Raw genomic sequence first — 27,857 nt, forward strand, 5'->3', positions numbered from 1 at the left:
CTCAGTTTCTCACTGCAGTTGACAAGCTGATCAACACCAATCATATCAACAGTTCTTTCAATCAACGATCAATACATAGCTTTAAATCAGTAAACTGGAAAGTTGGAACAAACCAGTAACACTCAGCTGATATTTACAGACTGGAATCTAAGCGACAGATATGGCAGTAGCCAAAAATACACCGACCCCCCCCTCTCTAACCCCCCGCCCTGACCCCAGGCAGTTTGATTGACAGCCACCATGTGGCACATAGCTGGAGGTGCAAGTGATAGCCCTGCTGCTGATTCCCTTAAAAAGCCATCAGCCGCCCAGCTGACAGTCCACTCTCATGCTATCAGCGGCTATTCTTGGCTTTTCTCAGATCACTGCACAGTTTGCTGCACGCGGCCGCATCCAACTGCACCAAAAAACACACCAAACGCACACTAAAACACCCACAGGCAAAGGCAGCTCAACAAATACACGAATCCTGACCTCTTTCGGTCTCATTCCAGTCCCAATAAACCACATGAGTCAGCACAGACAGGGGGGTGATTGCAGGACAAATGGGGACACAAGGTGGTGGGGTTACTCACTTGTATCCACAAGAGTGCCTCGGATTGATGGGACGGAGCCCCGCTGACTCTGACAAGCACCGGTCTCCTTATCCAGAAAGGTTTTTCCAGAAAAAATCCAAGGTGAGAACGGTCGAGCCTCGAAATATTCCCCCCCCTTGAAAAAAAAACAAAACTACACAGTGAGAGGCCGTGTAGTTTTGCTTTCCCTCCTCGCAATCCCTCCACCCGAGGCGAGGCTGGGAATGCTCCAACTGCTCAGGAGGGCCCAGATGGTGGTTTAGGTTTTTATACCAGGGGGGACCACCTGCATCATCACCCAACCGACGCTCCCCATTGGCCGCTCAGGACCCTCAGGGGGGCATGATGGGACATGGCAGCCATTTATGCAACCTCCACCCTGTGGGTCGCCCCCGTCCGTGTTGATCTGGCTTTGATTGGGATCGATCGGTGACTGTTGGACGGCAGCGGATTAAAATCTCACATCTGAGCATCTGGTTGGTTAAATGAGTTAAAGAGCTGCAGTTTATCTGTGTGGAAGTGACAACAGTCCCTGAGTCATTAAATAGCTGCTGACCAAAAGGAGGCAGAGGCTGTCCCTGTCAGTCAAAACCACAACCCCCCCACCACCTCCACCACTTCACAAAAACCAGCCGGCCGTTACAACACACCAACAAACTGTGTTTACACAACTCATGTCCTGTGTTTCATTTATTAAACTGCTCTCAGTCTGATTCCTGCTGCCTCACTGTGACTTCATTCACTCGTCTGTTTAACCCTCTGAGCTCAGACTGAGCGTCCTGCAGCTCCGTCGTGGTTTGGTAACAGGGTTTGGTAACAGCCATCGCTCAGCTGTCAATCATCCATCACCCATCCCTCCACCAGGAATCTGAGGAAACTCAGGAAGTTGGATAACTCACTGTTTCCAAACCACCGACTGTGAGCAGGTCTGACACTGCCTGAATCCACATGGAGCTGCTGAAATAATAATATATCAGTTTAATTCACACCGTACCTTTAAAGTTACAGAGTACGTGTCAGTAAAACAAGAGATTCAAAAACTAAATAAAATGAGCAAATACATGACAACAAACTCTTTACACACCAGAAAGTAGAAATGCTGTGCACAGCCCTGAGTACAGTCTGCAAGGACTCACTTCACCCTCAAACAAGAGACTCCTGCTGTGATAATATTCCTGTAGTCCAACCTGAAGTTAGCATCAGCCTGGTTCCAGAAAATAAACTGTGAGCAGCTAAAGTTTCTGATCCTTCAGGTTTAGTTGATCAGATCATCTTCACAGATGAACACCACTGTTCTGATGTTTGAAGTAAGAAGCTAATGTTAGGCTATAAACCAACTACACCACGGTCACATGACGTCAACGTCTCCACCACTAAGCTTCCAACTGGTCATTTCATTTAGCTCTGAGCTCTTCTACAAAAGCCTTTCTTCTTAGAAAGTTAGTGAGAGTTTGAAAGAGCGTGAGTAGAAACACAACGAGGCTGTAAAGGTGGACTGGTGAGTAGATGGGTTTTCATGTTAACGTCCCCGACAACCTCTGTAGTCTCATTTAGACACTCGTTAGCAACCGCCTTTTTTAAGACACGGAAAAGCTTCAAACATCAGGAGTGGGGGATTTACTGACCTATTTTATGTCGGAGAATAAAACCTGAAAATGTCTTGAGCTTGTGTTAAAACTGCAGACCTTATTTAAAGGAGCTTAGCAAGGTATCTATCTCAAGTCTAAACTCGTGTCCTCTCTCACCGATATGTCTTTATGAGTTTTAGGAGAAAAGTATGAGAAACAAACAGACAAATCAAAATGAGACTGAAGTGATATTTTCCTGGCTAAAGAAGAGCAAAGTTTGAGCAGTAAATTTTCCTCTGGACGAGCTCTTTATTTGCTCTGTCTGAGCTTGAGAGGCTTGAACTGACTCTAACAGAAGGATGAGAACAGATTCAGTTCATAAAGTTCTCTGATATCTCAACCTGAGATCAAGAGGAGGCACAAAGGTTGTGGAAATCTGGGAATGAAACATTTCTGAGAGCTTTTCCTTAATGATCTCATCCTCTGGGAAGGCAGGGCGTTCTGTACGTCATCTCTGACTTAACTGTAGCTGCTGATGTGATGACAGAATACAAAGATTGTTCTCTCATCAGAAACAGATTTACCTGTGTTCATGTTGTCCAGGTGCTGGACTGTGGACTCTCTCCTGAAACCTGTCACAGTGACTTTAATACTGAAGACGGCTTCATGTGGACATGACTCTGAAAACACACAGGAATAATGGAAATGATCAAAACCACCACAGACTGAAAACCAGCACAAACAGACCCAAGACCAGCACAAGCAGAGTCAAGACCACAACAGAGACTCGAGACCAACACAGACAGACTCAAAACCACCACAAACACTCAGAACCACCACAGAGACTTAAAACCAACACAGACAGACTCAAGACCACCACAGAGACTCAAGACCAGCACAGACCGACTCAAAACCACCAGAGACTCAAGACCAACACAAACAGACTCAAAACCACCACAGAGACTCAAGACCAAGACAAACAGACTCAAGACCACCACAGAGACTCAAGACCAGCACAGACAGACTCAAAACCACCAGAGACTCAAGACCAACACAGACAGAAAAAATAAATAAGTGGACCTCGCTTTAACATGAAATTAAACAAACTGAACTGAAAGAAAATCATTACAGAAAGTCTGCCACTGGGTGGATAAATGTTAGCTAGCTCTGTAATTCACTCAGCTATCTTTCATTATCGTGGACAACCACAGTCTGATAAAGTGGCTTGAACACACAGCGACCGTGGGTCACATGACACGGGACTATAGGTAGTCCGTTTGTAATCTTGTATTTACCTGTGTCGCTCGTCAGAGGATTCAGCTTCCTGTTCCGGTTTGTTGACAGAATCAAAGAACCATCGCGTTAGGAAAAGATGTTGCGGTGACGACAAGATGTTTCACTCCACCCACCGACACACACACACACACACACACACACACACAGAGAGAGAGAGAGAGAGAGAGAGAGAGAGAGAGAGAGAGAGAGAGAGAGAGAGAAAGATGTCTGTGATTAGCTGACAGTCTATTATCTTGGTGATGTACAGTATCTTTGTAGCTCCACAGGACCGTTATTTGGGCGGTTTTATTTCAAACCAACACAAACAGACGTCACGATCTTAACGTCATGGAGTCAGACTGAGATCACAGACAGACAGTGAGACAGAAACTTCTGTTTTACCTCTGTATGTTCATTATATGTGACAACAGAAATAAACAAATAATAGCAGCAACTGCTAGTTGTGTAATGTCTAAAAGTTAGCAGCTAACTTTAGCTGTGTAATGACCAAACCAAAGTTACTGATGTTAGTTTACATATTAAAAACGTACTTTAAAAACACAATGATTGTATATTACATGTGTCTGTAAAGATTTGTGTGCTGTTCTTTTACAGACTGGACAAGAGGTAATTGTCAAATAATCAGTTTACTCGTTTTGTCAAAACAGCATCTTTAAGGAAATGTTTTACTCTATCTGTCAGTTAGGTTTGTAATGGCCCAAGTTAGAAGCTAACTTTAAAGAATATTTTATAATATCAGATTTGAGAAGGCCAAAGTTAGCAGCTAATGCTACTTTCAATCATTTTATTTTACAATTTAGTTCAGTACCTTAGTTCACATTGTTCAGCTGGGAGAGTCACATCAATTTTGCTCAGTAACTTTCATCTTTAATATGAGAAATATACTGTTAATGCAGCTAATGCTAGCCATGTAATATCCCAAATTCAGCAGTTAATGTTAGCCCTGTAATGTTTGAAAATTAATGTTACTGTCATGTTTTCATTACATCTTATCATTAGATATGTGAAGACCAAGGTTAATAATTTAGTTTTCTGTAATGTCTGAAAGTTAGTAGCTAACAATAGCTATGTAATGTCTAAAAGTTAGTATCAAATGTTAGCCTCGTAATGTCTTTAGGTTAGCAGCTAATGTTAGCTTTGTAATGTCTGGAAGTTAGCAGCTAATGTTAGCTTTGTAATGTCTGGAAGTTAGCAGCTAATGTTAACCGTTGAATATCTGAAAGTTAGCAGCTAATGTTAGCCTTGTAATGTCTGGAAGTTAGCAGCTAATGTTAACCGTTGAATATCTGAAAGTTAGCAGCTAATGTTAGCCTTGTAATGTCTGGAAGTTAGCAGCTAATCTTAGCCTTGTAATGTCTGGAAGTTAGCAGCTAATGTTAACCGTTAAAATCTGAACTAATTCTTCCGTCACATGTATGAGTGTGAGCACAGAGGAGGTGTTACTGGTGCTGGCTGATCTGTTTCTGTTTTGGGGGTTTTGCAACACACTCAGCCGGTCGGCTCAGGTGTCAACAGAGAGAACAGCTGCAGGAAACTAAATCCTGCTCAGAGACTCACATGAACCAGAGACACACTGTCCTCCACACTGAGGAGACCTGCTCAGTCCACCAGCGCCCTCTACTGGCTCTTACCAGGACAACAACAAACACACACTTTACTTTTATTGCTCCAGCTACCTGCTAACAAAAGCAGCTTCTCATTTCTACCTGATGATCGTTGACTTTACATAAATTACAGATTTAATCAGCTGTAGCCAGTCAGCTAATTAAGCTAGCTCCATGATTTGGCTAAAATCTGTCTCTAGTTGACTTTTTAGAAATGTTTCAGCTCACGCCTTTTAAAAAGACAATCATGTAAATGGCTCTTTAATATTGGCTCCATACATAAAACTGAAAAAGGAATTAAAACGATGCTCTTGCTGGTTTGAATGAAAGACTAGCAGGTTGTTTTGTGAAGGCTTAGGAGCTCAGTAAGTCAGTATTGTATCAGTTATGAATAGATGATGAGTATTATTAAACACACTGATATAAACAGATCCAAACTTAATTTTGTCATAATTTTTCATAGAATACATAAGGACATAAGATTAGTACTTGAAATTTTCTTTTTTGTGTGTGTGTGCTGGGTTTTTATTCCAGTGTCTTTAAAGTTCAATGACTACAAAAAAAGAAAAATATTGATTGGTAATTGTCACATATTAATTCAGTTAACTTCTCTGTCTATTGTCCATTGGCCTTTTTACTGAGGCATTTATTTGAGTCAAATTTGTGATGTTTGGGCTGTAGTAATGAAATTTACCCGTCTCTCCACATCAGTAGTGAGAATGTCAACAGCTGCCTTCACAGTTAAAATAGTGACACCTGCTGGTCAAACCTTGATATTGTGTTGGTTTGAAAGAACTCACTGTAAAAGCTACTGTAAAAACAATAATATAATTGCTTCCGGCATTTTTGATATAAAGTTATATTATTAATATTTTCATTATTAAAAACTGATCACTTTAGAACTGAGAAACGGGTTTATTGTTATTGCCATAAAGATGAAAGAACAAACAAGAGACGTCATCATCCACCATGTTTATTTACCCTAAAGTCACGTTTGACTGCATGAGATTTGGAGTTGTGAGAGTCCAGACTCTGGTTGTCTGTGGACAGAATCTGTTATTGTGGCTGTGTTGGTCTTCTCGTTGCACTAAACACACTGTCAGAACAAAACTGTTAAATCTGACATTATTTATTGTCATGTGTGTGGTTTCTTACATTTTCTAAATTGGGTAAGATTTTAAAAATCTTTTAGTGTGTACCCTACTTAAGGCAAGAGATAGCTTCCTCTCTTTGATTAAATGAGCTGTCAGTAAAATATGACTCAGTGGAGACATCCAGTGGCAGCTAAAGGAAACTGCAACATCAGTAAAAAGTCTTCATGTTCTCTCAGGGAACAGCTGAAACTCTGATGTGTTACTGACAAACTGCAGCTCTGTTACCCGACTCATACATAGAGAATATCACACAGGTGAAATCACTAAAGTCTGATGGAAAACCAGCTGAGGGGATGTGAAATCTAATGGCACATTTTCAATTTTATGACTAACATTACTGCCTACAGCAGCCAACTTTGGCACACACTTTTGCCATGTTCAAATTTTCATGCAGAATTTGGTGAACTGTCTCTTTATCAGTGGAGAACAGTTCTTCTATCATTCTTAAACTGAGTCGTTGATCATTACCAAAGATTTGTTCAGTTTGTTGAATGTTTTCAGAAATTTTTGATGTGCATGGGCACCCAGAATGTTTATCGTCTTGGACATCCTCTCTGCCTTCACAAAATCTTTTTGGCCATTCAAATACACGTGCATGTGACATGCAGTGTTCCCCCTATTATGTATGAAAGGATTCAGCTGCTGTTTTGTTTAATTTCACCAAAGAATTCAAGTTAATGCGTTGCTCAGCTTTGAAGCTAATCATTTTCCAACACCTTAGCGAAAACACCTGCACTTCAATCAGTAGCTAGCAGTGAACTAAAACATCACTTATTGGAAACTTACAGCAGTTGTGTGTGAATACCCAACCTTTAATATATAACACTTGGTGTGACTGTGACTGTGAACCACATGGTCTTATCCTCATAAGCTCAGTCTCATTATTTAACAGCCATACCTCGTATTACTCAGGACATCTATTGTTGGTTTCCTTCAATGAATGCACAACCTGAGACAGATGCACTAATCTAACCTTCAAATCATCACCATCAAAAACTGCTTGTAACTTAAAATTCAGAGGTAAGTAGAACATATTCTTTCACTTTCTACTGGCCTATCAGGACAATTACCAGGATGTGTTGTGATCATTTATTTACAGTAAACCTACTCCCTTCACATTACATCCTCATTCTTACCTGACATGTCACGTACTTTCCAGAAAACAACCTGTTCTAGAAAAACAGAGGGAGTAGTTTTGGAAAGCAGCCGAACTTTGAAGACATAACAACGTGAGCCACATTCCACTGGTACCACAAGACTGATGTGACTGATATGTAGCATTCTGTCCGGACTTTATCTATTTTTCCACGGTGTCACAAAACATTTTCAGCCGTGTGATTATCATCTGAATTGTCTCCTGTTCTTTGTTCTTCTTTCCTCTGTATGTGCTGTCAAACACCATGTTTCTTGTGGTCTGTTGTGTATAAAGCTGTTGTAGAAGAGCAGAGAAGAGGAAAACTTTTTGATTAACGTGTGTGAATGATGGCACGAAGAGCAACCACTGAAGTAAATCAGTCTGATGTAATTTCCAGTGGTGAAATCAGCTTTATGGCTGACCTGTGCTTTGTTCACCTGTACTTGGACAAAGTTTTTTGTAGTTGGAGCAACATTACCAAATATCAGTTTGTTGTATGTGGCTTTCTTGCGAAGAGGCTGCACTAAGGGCTGTTTCCTGTTCCTGTCACATTTCAGACGTTACTAAATGTAAAGAACTGAACTCAGTAAATGAATTCATGTAACAGCTAACTCTCATTCTAAAACTACAACAGACAGGAGTATGAAGACTGATGAGTGGACACCAAGTGTGGATTTTGAAACTGCCAAGATCTGAACTTTTATTGGACTCATCTAAAGTGGTCCTGACTGCAGCTCTGTTGTGGTGTAATAATCATCATATAATAAATAGAAACTATACCTATTCCCAGTGCATTAGAGCTTTCATAGACACATAGATCATATGTTTTCACTTACTAATCCCTCAGATGAAAGAAAAGACACAGCACATGCTAAATGCGGTACAGAAACTGCTGCTGATCTGTTTCGCTGGTTAAACCCGTTGGTTCAGTTCTTGGTACAGTAAAGCTTAAAGATGAAACACAGTCTCATGTTTGAAAGCGTGATTTTCAGTGTTTCTACCCACATGCACAGAGGTCAGTAATTATTACTGAGGACATCAACTATCAGTTTCCTCCACTGAATGATGCACAGGGAGAGGGCGTCGTGGCAAAAGGGCATTAAATTATGCTGCTCTCTCCACTGTCTACACCAAACCAGGCTCTTTGTCAGCTACAAACCCAAACACAGATATTGTCTTTGCTCCCCAGACAAAAATCTGCACTGAAATGGAGAAAAGGCTTCTTAAGTGTGCTGCAATGCAGACCACAACAGCTATGATTGCTCTGCTTGGCTGGCTTATGCCTGCTTGTACATGTCTCTCAGTAGCCAGACAAGCACAGAATACTCATCCTCCAATCTGCATCACTCAGTTCAGTGGTACTAAACACCATCAAATCCACTATCTCTCTTTTCAGTCACAGCCAGGCCGCCAATCCCTTCTTTTTCAGATCCAGGTGATTGGTGATCGTATCTGACTTACAGGGGCTACTTGGTCAGGTGCAGCTCTGGTGGTATCAGGGTAGGCATCCGGAGGAAGGCAGTTAAAAGCTAGGTGAGTCTCCTCGACACCAGCTTAAACAGCTTCTGAAAATATAGGTCAGGGATTTTTCTCCCTATAGCTGAAGGCTATAGAGAAAGGGAACTGGCATAGACCATGTGTACAGGGACACTCCTGGTGATCTAACAACACAAAGACCACCAAAAGATCTGGGCATTGGTGGAAAAGTGGAAATTAACAGTAATACTATTCTGTAGCACCATTCTCTGTACCTCTAAATGAATTTTATTGAATGTGATTATAAAAACAGAAATTTGAATCAATTTTACAAATACTCTTACCAATAACTAATTTCAAGCTCATTCAAGCTGAACTGCCATCTCTAAGCTGCTGGGATAAAAATAAAAATACTTCAAATTTCAGTTGAACATTGTGATTCTTGTTAACAAAGCTGAAAAGTGTTTTGGGGTAAAATGTGTAAAATGTTAAAATTACTCAGACATTATTCAGAAATCAAACAAAGTCAGGTTGCAGGTTTTGGTTTGTGTTCCATGACAAAAGCAAAGAGCTTCTAACTTCAGATAACTAGCTTTGCCTTCTCTACACAGCAGAAACAGCTCTGATCTTTTTTGGGAAAATGTCCCACTCATCCATCCCAGGAACATGATTCTCCCAGTCCGGCTGAAGAGGAGGATTGTTTAAAGCCATCAAGCAACCCAACCAGGAGCATTCAAGTCTGAACTTCTCCATGATTTTCTGGAGGTAGTGACCTCCATGTTGAGGAACAGGAGTCTGTTTGGGAGAAATGGTTCAACTTTACATGTTCAGTTCACTGATCCTCAGATTTTCTGTTTAAGTTCCTGTAATGAATAAATGTTATCAGATAGTATGGACTCCTGATAATATAGTGTTGGTCCATTTGCTTCCTGAATGTACAGTGTATCTGTGTGTGATGTTTAGCAAACAAACCTTATCATCTGTCCTGCTGTGGTACACTTCTAGCTGAAGACTCTGTATCGCTGATCGTCTCAACTCTTCAACCTGGAACAAAAATGTTTCTTAGAGAAAAGCTGCAGAAGCTTTAATGATGACGTTTTAGACAACAGTTTTCAGTATAATACCTTCTGAGGAGTTAGTCCACTGTTGTTTTCAATCAGTCTGAACACCTCATCTATCTGCTGCTTCTTTGTCTCCATTTGATCTGCTGCTTCTTTAAACTGGCTCTATTGTCATCAGATTTGAGTCAAATAAACAAGAGAAACACAGTAACTTTAGTTCAACATCAGATACTTTGAATAAGAACTGAGTTGGTTCACTGCTGAGTAAACTAATTTCATCAGACAGTACTGTACCTGAATCCGAGGTTTGACCTGCTCTACATCTGTTTGTTCAGATTTCAGCTGATCTTTGATTTTAGGCCACTGGCACAGTCTCAGATCATCATACATCTCTGTCAGTTTGGTTTTACTGACTGGGCTGTTCATGCTCTCAGTGTTTCCTGTCTTTATTGAAGGAGTGACTTCGTCTGCAACTCTGTGTAAAACACACATAACATTTAATTAACCAAAATCTGATATGAAACAAATTCCTCCTACTTTTAATATATGTTTGATGTCTCTGGAGCAACCTGCACATCAAATTAGAATTTGATGTTTCACCTATGTACATTACCTGTTTTTAAAAGACTTGAATTCTTCCTCTATTTCTTTCACAGCAGATCTGTGAGATAAAATATACTGCATGTGAAAAAATGTTTATGATATTGTTGCAGAGTGATTAAGCATCAGTGAACTCACTGAATTGCCAGAATGAGTTTTATTATGTTTTACAGTAATCTGTAGAGGAGCTCAATATTTAGAAAATATCAGCACTGTAAGAATGTCTCCACATTATTGGTTTGGTGGTAATATTAGGAACATCTTACAGTATCATTTAGATCCAGTATACCATCAGGAACTACAACCTCAAACACACGGACACAGCTTTAATAAAACATGAATGTTCTGAGTTTCATGGAGATAATAATTACTGAAAAGGTGTTAAACTGTGTTGTTTTGTCCAGGTGTGGAACTACAATGGATTTAAAGCCTCTATTATGTATCTTTAAAAGTATTTTTAGTATGATATTTACCTTGCTTTGTTAAGTTTCTCTTTGTAAAATGCTTCCATCTCAGCCAAACTGTGTAAAAACACAATGAAAAGGTTATGACTGAAGGATTTCAGAGCAGATCTTGTGGAGTAAAATGTAGCATGTGAAAAGGAAAAAGGAACAAGTATCATGAAATATCAACTTAAGTAAAATTCATATCAGTAATATAAGGCACTGAATCATCATTTTTTTAAAACAACAAGCATTCCATAACATTCCAAATAATTATTGTAGGAGGGATGTACAGAAACAAAGATATGTACTGAGGTGTTAGGAGGCAATCCATTAAGTTATCTAAGTTTTGAAATCAAAATTGGTTAAGAGACCAGACAACCTTTTTCTTAGGCCATCAGATAAAAACCCACAACAATAAAGGCTATATTAATTTTTAAACATCCAATGTGGCCATGACTGTTATACATTATACGGGGCGGCTGTGGCTCAGGAGGCTCAGGAGGTAGAGCAGTCGCCCACCAATCAGAGGGTCGGTGGTTCGATTCATGCTGAAGTATCCATGGGCAAGATACTGAACCTCAAATTGCCTCCGATGTGTGTGATGTCACATCGGTGTGTGAATGTGTGTGAATGTGTTTAGAAAGCACATTAGATATATAGAACATGTGCTGTATGAATGTGTGTGAATGGAGTGAATGTGATCTGTAGTGTAAAGCGCTTTGAGTGGTCGAAAAGACTAGAAAAGCGCTATATAAGTACAGTCCATTTACCATTTATACATACAAAATCCATTTTGACCATAACTTTGTAAATCTGTTCATTTGTAGGAAAAGTGAAACTATTTTTTCCATTATATGCACTTTATCAGCTATGTCTATCCATTCCTCTATTGTGAGGGAGTCAGACATAGGCACAGCCAGTGCCTATGGTTTTCTTACCAGTAGATATCATATCAGAACACTATATACATATTAATTGAAGTGTGCTAAATGAAAGTTAACTATTCCTAAAATAAAAGTGTTAACTGGAAAGGTACAGTGCCTTGCAAAAGTATTCACCCCCCTTGGCATTTTACATATTTTGTTACATTACAACCTGTAAATATGTATGTTTTGTAATCTGAATTTTATGTGATTGATCTGTGCCAAATAGTTTAAGTTGGTGAAGTGAACTGTATGTTATCTATTTTCTTTAATGAAAAACTGAAAATTGGTGTGTGCATAGGTATTCACCCCCTTTGCTATGAAGCCCCTACAAAGTTCTGGTGTAACCATTTACTTTCAGAGGTCACATAATTAGTGAAATCAAGTCCACCTGTGTGCAATCTAAGTGTCACATGATCTGTCAGTGTATATATACACCTTTTCTGAAAGGACCCAGATGCTACAACACCACTAAGCAAGAGGCAACACTAAAAAAAAAAACAAACATGAAGACCAAGGAGCTCTCAAAACAAGTCAGGGAAAAAGTTGTAGAAAAGTACAAGTCAGGATGGGGTTACAAAAAAATATCCAAATCTTTGATGATCCCCTGGAGCACCATCAAATCCATCATCATCAAATGGAAAGAACATGGGACCACAACAAACCTGCCAAGAGAGGGCCGGCCACCAAAGCTCACAGACTGAGCAAGGAGGGCATTAATCAGAGAGGCAACACCGAGACCAAAGGTAACCCTAAAGGTGCTGCAGAGTTCCACAGCAGATGCTGCAGTATCTGTCCATAACACCACAATAAGCCATACACTCCACAGAGCTGGGCTTTATGGAAGAATGGTGAGAAAAAAGCCATTACTTAAAGATAAAAATAAGAGAGGGTTTTGAGTTTGACAAAAGGCACGTGGGAGACTCCCCAAATGTATGGAGGAAGGTGCTCTGGTCAGATGAGACTAAAATTGAACTTTTTGGTCACCAAGGAAAACGCTATGTCTGGCGAAAACCCAACACATCTTATCACCCCAAGAACACCATCCCCACAGTGAAACATGGTGGTGGCAGCATCATGCTGTGGGGATGTTTTGCAGCAGCAGGGACTGGGAGACTGGTCAGAATTGAAGGAAAGATGGATGGTGCTAAATACAGGGACATTCTTGAGCAAAACCTGTTTCAGTCTGCCAGTGATTTGAGACTGGGACGGAGGTTCACCTTCCAGCAGGACAATGACCCTAGGCATACTGCAAAAGCAATACTCGAGTGGTTTAAGGGGAAACATTTGAAGGTGTTGGAATGGCCTAATCAAAGTTCAGACCTTAATCCAATAGAGAATCTGTGGTCAGACTTGAAGATTGCTGTTCACAAGAGGAAACCACCCATCTTAAAGGAACTGGAGCAGTTTTGCCTTGAGGAATGGGCAAAAACTTTGTGGCTAGATGTGGCAAGCTCATAGACACTTATCCAAAGCAACTGTAATTGCTGCAAAAGGTGGCTCTACAAAGTACTGACTTTAGGGGGGTGAATAGTTATGCACATTGAAGTTTTCTGTTATTTTGAGATATTTGTTGTTTGCTTCTCAATAAAAAAGAAATCACATCTTCAAAGTTGTAAGCATGTTCTGTAAATTAAATGATGCAAACCCTCAAACAATTAATTCCAAATGCCAAGGGGGGTGAATACTTTTGCAAGGCACTGTATATCAGTGAGCCGTGGCCTCCCATGACCCTGTTGCTGGTTTGCTGGTTTTCCTTCCTTGGACCACTTTTGGTTGGTCCTGGCCACTGCAGACTGAGAAGCCATCACAATTTGACTCCTGTCAAAATCGCTCAATTCCTTAATCTTGGCCATTTTTTCTGCTTCCAACACATCAACTTTAAGAACTGACTGTAATATTGCCCACCTATCAGTGTTCTTAGTGTTATTCTCTTCACAGGTCAGTGGTTATAATGTTATGGCTGATTAATGAATACAGTATGCTAGTGATTGATTCCCACACAGTCTACGGCAGTTGAAATCTTATACTTCCATCAAATTTTGCTCCATTTATGTGAGTTGGTACACTTCCACTGAAAGACAATCTGTAACATTCCTCAGATGAAATCTCAAAATTACTTTAATTTCCCCATTTATTTTGACATACTCTGAAGCCTTATACAGCCTTCTTTTAACTCTCACAAATGGGCTGCATGTGACTAATTTTTAACAACTTGGTCAAAGTAATGATAGTCTTGCTTTTCTAAAGCATTTATTTAAAGTTTGAAAATCTTTTAATTGTCATATCTATCCAAATTACATCTGTTATTCCTTTAGCTATCCACTTAGGGATCTAGGGATCCCAGTCGGATCATGTGATGGGGGGCAATAGCAGCTGACATTGGGCAAGAGGATGGTACACACTGGACAGGTCACCAGTCCATCACAGGACTGACATATAGAGACAAACAACTATTCACACCTACAGACAATTTAGAGTCACCAGTTAACCTGCATGTCTCTAGAGTGTAGGAGGAAGCTGGAGCAGAAGAAATTCTGAACAACATGTGCATGTGACTGGGTGAGTGTGACTTGAGTGAAGTTGAAGCACTCTGAGTGGTTGTTGAGCAGTCACCCCACCTCAACCCTCCAACATCCCATAGAGAGTGTGTCTGCCCCCAACCCCCATCAGATTATCAGGTCATTTTATTTTATCTTAGTGAAACCTGGCTGTGTCCTGATGAGTCAGCCTTAATGGATCCACTCACAACCCCCGAGACACTGGCCATGGAGGTGGAGTTGCAGCCACTTCCGATTCCAGTTTATTAATTAACACTAAACCTAAACTCAATTATAATTCATTTGAAAGCCTTGTTCTTAGTTTGTCACACCCAAAGTGGACAACACTAAAGCCAGTTCTATGTGTTATAGTGTACCACGCTCCTGGACCATACTCTGACTTTTTATAGTTCACATCGAGTTTAGTCCCTAGAACAGATAAACTTATTATAGTAGGTGATTTTAATATTCGCGTGGACGTCAACAATGACAGCCTTAGCTTGGCATTTATCTCAATATGCCATTAACTAAAAATGTTCTTACTAGATATGCTGTAATTAAATTTAAAGAAGTGATTCCATTAGCTCTTAATTCAATGCCATGTTTCAATATAACAGAGGACTCCTATGGTAACTCTTAATTGTCTTGTAGACAGTGGTGCAGATTGAATGCAAATAACGCTTGATGCAAAAACAGCTAAAAAAGAAAATAATAAAACAAAAGAAATTTGCTCCCAAATCCACATATTAAAGCAAGCAATGTGAAAACTTTAAAGAATAAAGCATTCAACCATACCAGAATAATCCCGCTTAGCCTGGCAAGACAGTCTTAAAATGTATAAGAAGTAATCCCTCTGTAATGCCTATTACTCATCATTAATAGAGGATAATAAGAACAACCCCAGGTTTCTTTTCAGCACTATAGCCAGGACAGAGAATCACAGCTCTATAGATCCATGTATTTCAATGACACTCAGTAGTGATGATTTCATGAGCTTCTTTAATAATAAAATTTTAACTATTAGAGACAAAATCCACCTCCTTCTGCCCTCAACCAGCTTTGAGTTATGTCATGACACAGGATCCCTAGAAACAGCTGTAAAACTGAATCTAGACTGTTTTTCTCCCATTGACCTCCACCAAATAACTTCAACAATTTCTTCTTCTATCCCATCAACCTGTCTCTTAATTCCCATTCCAAGAAGATTGCTAAAGGAAGTTTTACCCTTAATTAGCAACTCTCTTCTGGATATGATCAATCTGTTTTTACTAACAGGCTATGCACCACAGTCCTATAAAGTAGGACTAAGTAGGTAAAGAATCTTGGAGTTATCTTTGACCAGGATATGATCCACATAAAACAAACTTCTAGGACTGCCTTCTTTCACCTGAGTAATATTATCACAACTAGACATCTTCTCTCTCAAAAGGATGCTTTAACAAAGTCTTAAGGACATTAAGATTTGGATGACTTGTGATTATTCACTATTAAACTGAAATAAAACTTAGTAAACTTAGCCCCGAACACCTCAGAAATACGTTTTCCAATGATATAGTTCCTGTAGATGACATTGTCCTGGCCTCCAACTCCGCCATTTGGAATCTCAGAGTTATCTTGGTTGTGATTCAGTGTTATTAAAATTGACTTGGGTAGAAAAGCACTTTCTAAATGCAGTCTGTTTACCATTTTACTAATACTTCCTTAATTTGAGGGCCCTTAATTAGTGATAAATCAATGTCTTTTACCTCACATTGTAATCTTCACAGATTTATCAATTGCCTAATTTGAGACAAGTTCAAGAAATCCTTCAAATGTAGTACAGCCATACTTCCCTCCTCTTTTGGGAGTTTCAGACCTAACTCTGAGTTTTTTCCACTCCCAGAAAGAAGAGTCTTGGGAGAATGCTAATTTTTATAGATTCAATTCTTTGAGTGAGTCAGTTCATAGTTTTGATGTCATAAGTATTAATCTACAATGTAGATTTTCAGATACAACTCAATATGTACAACAAACATCTAATGTTATAATGGGTTTGTATCAGAGAGATAAACCTTGTCTGGTCAGTGTGGGTAAGTTGGGGAAGGAGCTCCTCCTTTATATGTATAGTAAATTGTAATCAGTGTTAAGAACCAAACTGGCCTTAATGATCCACAGTCCAGTCTGTCTTTTCCCTTATAGGTAGAGGTAGTACAAAAACAACAGTTCAAAAGAATAAACTGAAGTGTGATTTAATTGCACAAAATAAAAACACCCTCAGTGTGAAAAGTCTTTAAGATTAGAAAAATACTTACTTTGCCTCACGGAGGTACAGTTGGTAAAATTTTTCCATCTCAGTCATACTGTGATAAAAAAAAAAAAAAGCATAATAAAAAATTGGTCCAGATAAAAAACAGAGTTTATTAAATCATTATTAAAATGACTGATTCTGTCAACATTCATTTCTTCTCAGATGGTTGATTTTTTAAATGTCTGTCAGGTCCATTAATCTAATATTTTTACAAACAATTCAACATGTTCACTGCACTGGCAGCTGATTTCACACAATTTCTTAACAAACAAAAGAAAAACATTTTGTGATACTGTTTCATTTTTGTTTTCCTCAGAGAGCAAACTTAATTTCAGCTCTTTGCATTTACAGTACCTGTCTTTGACTGATTTCAGTTCTTCCTCATATTGTTTCAGAGCAGATCTGTGGAGGAAAAATGCAGAGTGTGAAAAAGCTTCATTTTATTACTGAACAACTTCGAGTATCAACTAAATTAAAATTCATATCATCAAGACACTGAACAACCTGGATTAAACATGATGGATTTACTGCAGAGCTGTTAGATTACATTGCATTGTCCAGCAGTTATTGTGTCCACACTGTGTATGTGGAGCTGTAGTGGATTTAGAACCTGTTTTATTTGTGTTAAAAATAAGATTAGAAAAATGCTTACCCTGCGTCATGGAGGTTCTTTTTGTAAAATTCCTCCATCTCAGTGAAACTGTGTAAAAACATTATAAAATTGTTAGTCTAGGTAAAACACTAAGACCAGATTCATTATCAAAATCACTGATTCTGTTAACATTCAAGACTTCTCAGATCCATCAATCTAATATTTTTACAAATAAATCTGACATTTTGTCCACTGTACTGGCAGCTGATATTCTTCATCTGTCTATCTTAACAAACAAAAGAATGTTTATTATCTGTAATTTAGTTTTGTTTAACTCAGAAAGCAAACTGGACTTTGTAGTTTCAGCTCTTTGCATGTACAGTACCTGTCTATAACTGATTTCAGTTCTTCCATTTGATGGTTCAGAGCAGATCTGTGGGGTAAAAATGCATGAGAAAAAGCTTCATGGTATCAATCCAGCCTTAACCACTAACCCTTCTAACAAATTCAATAAGTACCAACTAAATTAAAAAGTGTCCACACTGTGTATGTGGAGCTGTAGGGAATTTAAAATCTGTTATTTACATCTCATACATCTAAGTGTTTTTAGAAAGATGTTTACCTTGCCTTTCCAAGTGTCTGTCCAAATTCTTTCATGTTGTTCAAACTGTATTAAAAATATCAGTGGTTAGTCACTTAAAACAATTCAGAACATATTCACTAATAAAATCACTGATTCTGTCAATGTTCGTTGCTTATCAGATGATTGATTTCTAAATCGTCTGTCAGGTCCATTAATTCATCAACATCAAACAAACCTGTGTCTGGGTTGACGTTCGTTTTGTTCATGTGATGGGTGACTGCTGTTTAGATCCTTCGGTTTCTGACCTTTTCTTCTGTAGAATAGAAATACATGTTATTATTTTCTTGTTGTTAATTTGTGGGTGAACTGATGATCCTTCAGAGAAACAGACTGGAGCAGTTTCTGCATTCATTCTTTCAAGATTATAGGATTCACAGGATCACAGTCATGATCATGTCTTAACATCAGCATCTGCCTGATGTATCAATAGGCTGTGTTTTAAAATCACAAGGCAACAATCTGCACCTTTTTAATATTCAATTTAAAGGTATAGTACAGTAACAAGTAGAGTGTAGCTAAAGTACAAGTGTAACGAAATACAGTTGATCACTCTGTCTGACAGACATGCTGATCTGAAGGAAGTTAAAGAAATCAATTGCTAATCATTGGTTTTTATAATCTGATCAAAAACACAACAGGTATCGGGTTTATTTATCAAACCAGTTATGAGTATCAGTCTATGAAGTGCAACATTTGTTTTTAAAGAATTTGAACAAAGTTTCTTGAACTTGAACAAACATAATGTGCTGCAGGTTTGTAACAATGAAAACTGTGAGCTCTTATCTTAGGACATAATACTGAGTGAAGTTACCCTGTGTGTAGAGACATTACTTCAAACTATGATGTCTAAATCTCAAATTTTGATAAATCAAACCTTTGCCCATGATGAGGTTTCCCTGACTTGTCCATTTGACTTGACGATACATTAAATCTCATTAAGGAAACACAGGTAAAGAAAGTTGACAAAGATTTAACAAACGGCTTTAATTCATTCTTGTTTTATGTTAAATATCTTGTACACTACAAAGATTTTAATCTGCAGACAGGTTAAAGTTGGAGATGGAATTAAATTTATATATTTGATATATTTACCTGTGGCTGCGTCTAGATTTACTCATTTTGCTTTGCTGTCTCTCCTGCTGTCAGGGAGGAATGAGGTGAATGTGTTCACTCAGTCTGACACCAGTATTAATGTGACACAGACTGAGGAGGTGGAGGTGGAGGTGTCCTCACTGAGCTCCGCCTCCTGCAGAGATAATAAAAACACTGCAGCTGCTGCGTCTCAGCACTTTGATTCTTTTCCTCACCTCGACTAGTTTCACCTGTTTCTATGATGGGTGGCTCATTCATCATAGCGATAGACTTTGGCACTGCTTACAGTGGATATGCCTTCAGTTTGACATCCACAGAGAAAGAAATTGATCCATATGTAAAGCCCTGGGGTGAAGAGCTTGCAAGAGAGACACCAAAGGCTCCAACCTGCATCCTTTTTGATGAACATGGAGAATTTATGAAGTTTGGTTATGAGGCTCAAATGGCTTATGTTGAAATGCGTGGTGAGAACGCAAGGAAACACTTATACTTTGAATGCTTCAAGATGTCCCTCTATGGCACAGTGAGTAAAAATCATCTGATGATATCAATATTCTTCATATATAATTATTAATTGCTAATATTTTGTACTTTTTGATAAGACCATTAACCAGATTAATAATAAACCTACCGTTCCATTTCGTTAAATTAGCTGCAGACCAAAGTAACTTCAGATGGTCTGACACATCACCACACAGAGACGACTGGAAAATAAACTGACTAACATGAGAACTCAGATCTGTCTCCATGTTAACTGTTGCTTTAGTTTCAACATGTATGTTTTGTAAAACAAGCTCCAAACATGTATGAACTAACATCTTGTCAATCACCAACAGAAACTCAACAGAGATGTAACAATTAAAACTGCAAATGGAAAGTCAATGAAGGCCTTGAAGGTTTTCACTGAAGCTTTACGATACCTTAAGGAAGACGCCTTGGAAACCATTGCAGCAAACACAGAGGGGAGGAAGTTTATTGCCTCTGACTTCACCTGGGTGCTGACTGTACCTGCGATCTGGGATCCTTCAGCCAAACAGTTCATGAGAGAAGCTGCAACTCAGGTAACCACACTGGATATGGAGAGTTGGGAGATCTGCAGTTCATGTTTTATTTTTTGTGGTTGAGTAAAAGTTTTGAAGGTTAAAGATCTTTTATTAATACAAAAAACCCAAGATTGTGTTTTGCAGAACCCAAACTGATTGCATTTCTTAACATTCAAAATGAGAGATGAGAGCCTTATTGGCTCTTGACCATCTCTGTACACCAATCAACAATCAGTTCACTACTGGCATCGCTGTCAGTTAACTTTGGCTCAATATGTTATGGTATGTTAGAGCCAGACTGTGTGGTTTTTTTGGCACAACACTCTTAAAGTCAAGAAGAGTTGCACAACCAATCTAACTGATAACACATAGATATTTTGGCACTTTACAAAAATTTTGGGAATGAATTCAGAACATCATCTGTCAGGTCAGAATGACCTTACCAACAGATACCTCCCTTGGGACCTTAGGCCACTGCATACTCTACAGAGGACTAGACAAATGTCTTTACACTCGCAAGTTTATAAGATAATTACGATACTATATGAATAAACATAATACAAAGACGGAAAATATCACAATATGATAAGATGATTTTCCACTGCAATTTCTCAGGAAAAGGACTGATCAGTTTTTCCATTTACTTCTAGGCTGGTATTGTGACCAAAGGAAAGGAAGACAAGTTGGTCATTGCACTGGAACCAGAGGCAGCTTCAGTCTGGTGTAAGAAGCTCCCAGCTGAAGGTTTTATAACACAGAACCATGGAGGAGACTCACTGGAGCACTCTCCAGGAACACAATACATTGTCGTCGACTGTGGAGGTACTGTATGTGGTTTTCTGAAAATGATTCATATATAAGCTTTAAAAACCAGTAGCATTTATGAACACAGGAAGATTTGCCATTGCAGATGTCTTGATATTTCATATTCTACTTAAATCCTAAATGTTTTAATCATAGCTTAATATGTCTTTACTGTGGATCACATGTTGCTTTTATTGGACAACACACCTTTATCCACTGACAAGAAGTTAGACAAGGAAAGGATTTCTGGACTAATAAGGACATACTGATCAAAACCACAACTTTTGCCAGGACAGACAACATTGCTGGCTGTCAGAAAACTGAACAGGAGAGTTCCTGGGGGTTGAATGATTTGTCCTAAGAGTCCAGATACTAAAATGAGGCGAGCAAAACAAATACAACACTGTGCCATTACATTCATTTGTAACTAAGCTGTGAAACCTTTGAGAAGCATTCACCAAACTGTTGTTATAATAGTAGTATGTAGCGACATCATCAGTCTGATGTGATCAGGTTATCACAGGGTTCATAGCTGGGGAGAGGTAAAAACAAACCTCTCCCAGGAACTGTACTAAGGTAAAAGTCAGGTCACAAAGAATTATGACCTGAACCTCATCTGCTCTCCAGACTTTAGGAATGAAGTCTCCCCACTTCTGTCAAGGAAAGTATGAACTATGCAGATTGGACAGATCTATAAACCTAACCAGGGTCTTCTCCTCCATGTTTAGTTCATACCTCCTTATTTCTCCTAATGTTTGAAACGATATGAAATAATTGTCTAACAATTCTGTAAAGCAAACCATTTTATTAAGCAAATGTTTTCAAGCAATTCAGTGAAAATCTGAGAATTCTATGATACTGTTTAACTGAGATAATAATTTAAGGGATTAATTCCAATATCTGCCATGGAACCATACTGCCATCTATTGACTACATTAAAGTTTCACAATGCTGCTCACGATTACTTGAATCAAATGATTATCCTCCTGTTCTACACCACTACTTCTTCATTAATAATGTTAGGAAGCATTTATTCTTTTGCTAGATCAGTTAATCAGCTTTAGTGTATTAAGACTTGTGAGTAATATACTGTGATTCATGTTTGTATTAATGCAGTGCCACCAAGTTACTTCTTATCTTGTGTGATGTCTTAAGTGATTATGTTCCTGCCCCAACATCTCAGATTACGAAGACAAGTAGGCTAAAACCCTCATAACCTGTTTGTGACATGGGTTAATAGTGAAATAAGTAAAATTGACTAAAAACTAACTTCAGTCTCATTTATAAGCAAATCAAAATTCGGTACTGATATGATTGTACAGTTATAGGTTAAACCTATTTGCTTCCAACATATCACTCTGCTCATGTATCTGGGGGGGGAGCTATTGAAGGGGGAGCTGGGAGCTCAGAGCCCAGAGTTCAGAGGGGGGAGAGGGGGCAAAGCAGGGAGTGAGTTAAGCTTCCTGACAGTCTGGTGGATGAAGCTGTCTTTGAGTCTGCTGGTCCTGACCCAGAGACTCTGTAGCCTCCTCCCTGATGGCAGCAGACTGAAGAAGCAGTGTGACGGGAGGGTGAGATCACCTGCAATACAGAGGGCTTTGCAGGTGAGGCAGGTGTTGTAGACGACCTGAAGGGAGGGGAGAGAGGCACAGATGATCTTCTCAGCTGCTCTCACTATGCGCTGGAGGGTCTTTCGGCAGGACGCAGTGCAAGCACCGAACCACACAGTGATGCAGCTGGTCAGGATGCTCTCGATGGTTCCTCTGCAGAAGGTGCACATGACGGAGGATGGGGCTCTGGCTCTTCTCAGTTTGCAGAGGAAGTAGAGATGCTGCTGAGCTTTCTTGGCCAGTGATGCTGTGTTGATCGTCCAGGAGAGGTCCTCTGTGACGTGCACACCCAGGAACTTGGTGTTGCTCACATTCTCCACAGTAGCACTGTTGATGGTCAGAGGGGCATGGCTGGGTGTGCACTCTCCTGAAGTCCACAACAATCTCCTTTGTCTTGTTCAGAGAGATTGTTGTCTTTGCAGCACTCGGCCAGGCAGCTCACCTCGCTCCTGTAGTTTGTCTCATCCCCGTTGCTGATGAGACCCACCACGGTCGTGTCATCCCCAAACTTGATGAAAAGGTTGGAGCTGAGAGTCGGTGTGCAGTCATGGGTCAGCAGAGTGAAGAGGAGGGGGCTCAGCTCATCCTTGAGAGGCCCCTGTGTTCAGAGTGATGGTGCTGGATGTGTTACTATCTGTGGTCTCCCCCGTCAGGAAGTCCAGCAGCCAGTTGCACAGCGAGGTGTTGAGCCCTAGGTGGTACAGTTTGTGAATGAGCTGTTGGGGGGATGGTTGTGTTGAATGCTGAACTGAAGTCTATGAACAGCATTCTAACATATGAGTCCTTTGTGTCCAGATGTGTGAGGGCTGAGTGGAGGGCAGTGGAGATAGCATGATCGGTCGAGCGGTTGCAAACTGGAAGGGGTCCATTGAGGGGGGGTTGGGCAAACACAATGATGGTGGTGGCTTTGAAGCACGTGGGGACAACAGCCTGACTCAGTGAGATGTTGAAGATGACAGTAAAGACATCTGTGAATTCCTCTGCACAGTCTCTCAGTACATGACCAGGTATGTTGTCAGGACCCGGATCTTTGCATGCATTGATCCTGCCAAGGGTTCTTCTCACACTGTCCAGGGACAGTGTCAGCACCTGGTCATCAGGAGGGGGTGCAGGGGTACTGTTGTGTGCCTCAAAGTGAGTGAAGAAGTCGTTCAGCTCGTCGTCGTAGTTATTAATTATATATACACATTTAGACCCAGTGACTGTGTGTGCTTCTTTGCAATGGAGAGTCTAGGATCCCTTTAAGCTAAGAAATTACAAACTTAGATATCAGACTGATCAAACTTCCTGTGTAAATATTAATATTAATGCATTGATCATAAAATGTCAAGGCACAATATTAGAAACAAGTCAAACAACATAACAGATGCCATCTCATGTGTGATTACAACAATGAGAAGTAACATCTCTGTCCCCCCAACTCCCTAACAATACTTATGTACGTGTTACAGAAGTTTCAGCAACTGGTGTTAGAAAGTAAATGAACAAACAGTATAAATCATGTTATCATTAAAAAACAGGAACATGTATGACATTTTAATAGTTTAGTTTTAGCTTTGAATATCTGACTTAAAGGATAAGTGTTTTGTTTTTTTTGTTTTTTTTTTTTGGTTTGTTTTTGTTTTGAGTCTTATTTCCCATGTTTTTGGGTGTAAATGATTTATGGGACAAAAAATCTTTGGAATCGGTGCAGTATTGATCAAGAATAGCTGATACATGTTATCCAACAGACAATTGTCCATGTCTAAGTACATCCACTAAAGTGTTTTTTTGTTTTTTTTGCTACTTCCTTTGTGTTGCAGGTGGAACTATTGACATAACTGTCCATGAGGTTCTGGATGGAGGAGCCCTGAAGGAGCTGCACAAGGCCTCTGGAAATGATCTGGGTGGACAAAGTGTGGACAAGAAATTCAAGGAGTTCCTCAGAGAAATCTTCTGTGATGGTGTCTGGGATGAGTATGAAAGAGAGTATCCCAGTGAGGTTCAGAAAATGATGTATGAGTTCGCAGTTCTTAAAAGAAAGGATGAAGATCTTCAGATCACTTGTTCATTTAATCTGGGATCATTAGCTCAGGGAAGGCACAGAAATATGGAAAAGATCTTTGAAACAGTGGAAGGTGCATCCTGGAACGACGGGTCAATCAAAATCTCAAAAGACAAAATGAGGTCTTTCTTCATTGAGTCTCTGAACAGCATCACTGAGAGTCTCAGAGAAATCTTGGACAAAGATTTCAACATCCAGTTCATCCTGTTAGTGGGGGGGTACGCTGAAAGCAAGATTCTGCGTGGACACATTAATGATCAGTTTGGTGATCAGTGTAAAGTTCTGTGTCCTTTTAGAGCCCAAGAAGCAATTGTGAAGGGAGCTGTGAAGTTTGGAAGAAACCCAGAGGTGGTGGCATCTCGCAAAAGTGCCTTTACCTATGGGATCGCTGTCTTTCCAAGGTTTGATGAATCCAAGCACAAGGCAGAAAAGAAATACACAAGCACAACTGGAGAGAGGTGCAAGGATGTTTTCAAGAAACTAGTGGAGATTGATGAAGATGTTGGTTGGGATAAACCCAGAGAGTACACATTAGGTCCAACAGAAGTGGATCAGAAAAGTATGAGCTTTAGATTTTTTCACACAGAAAGAAAAGATCCATTCTATGTGGATGAGTGGGGAATGGAGGAATTTGGCTCATTTATCATTGACATGCCCGACACTAAACGTGGTATGGATCGTCAAGTCAATCTGGAAATCAAGTTTGGCTTCACTGAAATGACAGCAACTGCCACTGACATGGATTCAATGTCAACAGCATCAGTCAAACTCGACTTTATGACTAAATCATAAAAATGTTTCAGAAAATATCAAAACTGCAGCTGTTCCTCAAAGTGAATCCATCAGGAATCATGAACAGCTGTGGATAACAACTTGAATCAAGTTGAATCATATGTGGTTAAAATGGAAGAATCATGACCATCTCTTGCCGTCAGGTTTAATAATATATTGTTCTTTCATATTTAGTTTGTTTTAGTGAGGAAAGTTCTGCTCTGTTTTGTTTTTATCAAGCAGCTTAATTAAAGCAAATGTTTTCAGAGAGTTGTTAAGCTTTGGGTAACAATGTAGAAGTGTTGACTTCTGTAATGTTCATACATTGAATGTGTGTAATACTGTAACACAAAGGCCTTTTGGAGCTGAACTTTCTATTCATAGTGTAGAAGATCTTTCCTTTGACAGCAGGTTTGCAGGGCTGCAGATATATACTCAATTTACATAATACATGTGAAAGATATGTGATGCAGAAATGTAATGTGATTTCAGAAGTATTTACCAGAGTCAAAGACCAGATGATGTTGACAGAGTTTGGGAGCAGAGTGTATGTATAGCAGGGAGATGAACTACTGTCAGAAGGATCTGTAGACCTGCTGACATGAATCCATTTTATAGACTGTGGCAAACCAACCCCTTTCCAGTTTTTTCATTGCTATTATTTCTATTAATTGTAATGTTACAATTTTTATCTTTGAGCAGAAGATATTAGTGTGGTCATTTGAAATAATCTACCATCAGGAATATGACTGTATTTGCATTATTGTGTTCACCATTATGAAGGCCTTTATCGTTTTCATTGTGGTTAATTAGATCAATCTCTATCACATTATAATTACACTGCAATTTCACTAGGGCTCAACTGTTCATTTGGCAGACCAGGCACTTTCCCAGAGTGGACCTTTGTGTGTGTGTGTGTGTGTGTGTGTGTGTGTGTGTGTGTGTGTGTAACTTTAACTTTTTGTTGTCATTCTAAGTGTGAATTAAAGATGTATCATATTTAAACTTCTAAACATAAAATACATTTTAAGTTTTATAGTAATCAATCGCCACAGCCTGTTTCTTCCTGATAATAAACACTGTTTATGAAGAGAACCTGGCACTGGCACTACATTTTCACAGTGCCAGTTACCTCTGACCAGGACTGAGGTGGAGGCTGAGTGCATGTCACCAGAGTCAAGAGTTTAATTTATACATATTAAAACGAACTAATTCATGTTCATAGTTTATAATCTTGAATTTACATTTATTTTTTCAAATCCATTTTTTTTAATGAGCTGCTCTGAGCTGTTCTTTTTCAGTTAAACCCATCCATCTGCAGGCCAATCACTGCTACTTCCACAATGAATTTTTGTGTATTACTATAAAAACACAGACAGAGGTTACTTTGAAAAGCCAAGAAAAAAACAATGTGTTAACAATGTGTGATAAAGCAGATCAGTTTACAAATGTAATTCAGTCATTCTGAACACCAGAGTCCAGGAGATGCCAGGTACCAACACAGGTAAAATTATCAGAAAACAGAGGCTGTGGAAATGTAAGCTAACATTGTAAACTAAGGCAGGTATATGGTCTGTTGTTCTGTATCTGTGCTGTATTATCTGCTGTTTATTCATTTCCTGATGAAGAACATTGGAACCTCATAAAGATAAAGATAAATAAAGTTAAACATTATATTAATTTATATTGTTATTTTATGAGTAGCATGAAGCAACTAGCATTTCATTACACAACCCTGTATTGTAAAATGATCAATCAACCTTGTCCACTGTACCTTGAAAATCAATGATTAGAAGATAGTAGCACTTGTTTGCAGATGTATTTTAAACCAAAGTGGGCTTTTAGTTGGAAGTGGAATAACGTTAAACATATGTATTCTGTAGGAGAAAACAGATTTAACTGGGTGTGACAGTTAAGGTGACGGTGCATTTAACATGTCCAAATGAGCAGATTTCTGTGCCTAATGAAATAACATTAGGTTTTACCCCTGCTGAATCATGGAATAGGGAATAGTAACAGGAACAAAGTTTGGACTGTGTTCTTTAGGTGCATGTTTCACAAAGACTGAATAAAACAGAAAAGTAAATGCAACTGAGTCTGTAGATATTCTGAGTCAGCTCTGATCAAAAAGATTCTGTCCCAGAATGGACATCATTCAGTGTAACACTGTCTGGGGGGACTGACTTTCTCTCATTATTACATGTAATTATGTGATGTTACAGTGAGAAAGCTGGCAAATAACCACAGAACCCAGTGTTGTGCTAAGTGTTTAAGTGTTTGTGACACAACATCAGGGTTGCTCAGTGGTTTTGTTTGTCACCTCATTTGATCCATAGGATCTGAACATGAAGATAATAATTACTTCTTGTATTTTTTAACTAATATCTCAGTTTGTGTTTGTCTTTTTAACACTCTTGTTTCTCAGACCTATGGTTCTTCACCTGTCCTGTGTCCAATACACTAGTGCTATATTCAGTGTCTAGTGGCACAGTGTCACACACTTTTATACAGTATATGAACCACTCTTGTACTCTGGTCAGTGAAAACATGGTTCTGTGGTGACACCTAGTGGCCACCTAGAGCTGGTGATCTG

At 39.2% G+C, this 27,857-nt stretch overlaps 2 protein-coding genes across 2 annotated transcripts; one reads left to right on the forward strand and one right to left on the reverse strand.

The window, feature by feature from the left end:
- Window positions 1-9,054: 9,054 nt before the first annotated feature.
- LOC108888437 (uncharacterized) lies at window positions 9,055-19,083 on the reverse strand. The gene is made up of 13 exons (XM_051067273.1): window positions 18,993-19,083; window positions 18,076-18,153; window positions 17,880-17,924; window positions 17,643-17,690; window positions 17,318-17,365; window positions 17,020-17,067; window positions 16,670-16,717; window positions 10,943-10,990; window positions 10,483-10,530; window positions 10,164-10,344; window positions 9,933-10,034; window positions 9,781-9,852; window positions 9,055-9,603 (listed from the first exon to the last, which is right to left on the reverse strand). Exons 1-13 carry the CDS (start codon window positions 19,016-19,018, stop codon window positions 9,412-9,414), a joined length of 984 nt encoding a protein of 327 aa, XP_050923230.1. The 5' UTR covers window positions 19,019-19,083; the 3' UTR covers window positions 9,055-9,411.
- Window positions 19,084-19,213: 130 nt separating this feature from the next.
- On the forward strand, window positions 19,214-26,900 carry LOC108888436 (heat shock 70 kDa protein 12A-like). The gene is made up of 4 exons (XM_018684426.2): window positions 19,214-19,515; window positions 19,829-20,053; window positions 20,686-20,857; window positions 24,252-26,900. Exons 1-4 carry the CDS (start codon window positions 19,231-19,233, stop codon window positions 25,283-25,285), a joined length of 1,716 nt encoding a protein of 571 aa, XP_018539942.1. The 5' UTR covers window positions 19,214-19,230; the 3' UTR covers window positions 25,286-26,900.
- The last annotated feature ends 957 nt before the right edge of the window (window positions 26,901-27,857 follow it).

The sequence above is a fragment of the Lates calcarifer genome, unplaced genomic scaffold (genome assembly GCF_001640805.2).
Source record: "Lates calcarifer isolate ASB-BC8 unplaced genomic scaffold, TLL_Latcal_v3 _unitig_1364_quiver_856, whole genome shotgun sequence".
Classification (NCBI taxonomy): Eukaryota; Metazoa; Chordata; class Actinopteri; family Centropomidae; genus Lates; species Lates calcarifer.

Bases quoted from the DNA above. Each gene is read 5' to 3' on its own strand.
- LOC108888436 (XM_018684426.2), top strand. From the start codon at position 19,231: ATGATGGGTGGCTCATTCATCATAGCGATAGACTTTGGCACTGCTTAC. The intron at 20,054-20,685 runs GTAACCACACTG...ATTTACTTCTAG, and splicing joins TGAGAGAAGCTGCAACTCAG to GCTGGTATTGTGACCAAAGG. The intron at 20,858-24,251 runs GTACTGTATGTG...TTTGTGTTGCAG, and splicing joins CATTGTCGTCGACTGTGGAG to GTGGAACTATTGACATAACT.
- LOC108888437 (XM_051067273.1), bottom strand. From the start codon at position 19,018: ATGAGTAAATCTAGACGCAGCCACAG. The intron at 17,068-17,317 runs GTAAGCATTTTT...TTTCCTCCACAG, and splicing joins AAGAACCTCCATGACGCAGG to ATCTGCTCTGAAACAATATG. The intron at 10,345-10,482 runs GTAATGTACATA...TGTTTTACACAG, and splicing joins TTCAAGTCTTTTAAAAACAG to AGTTGCAGACGAAGTCACTC.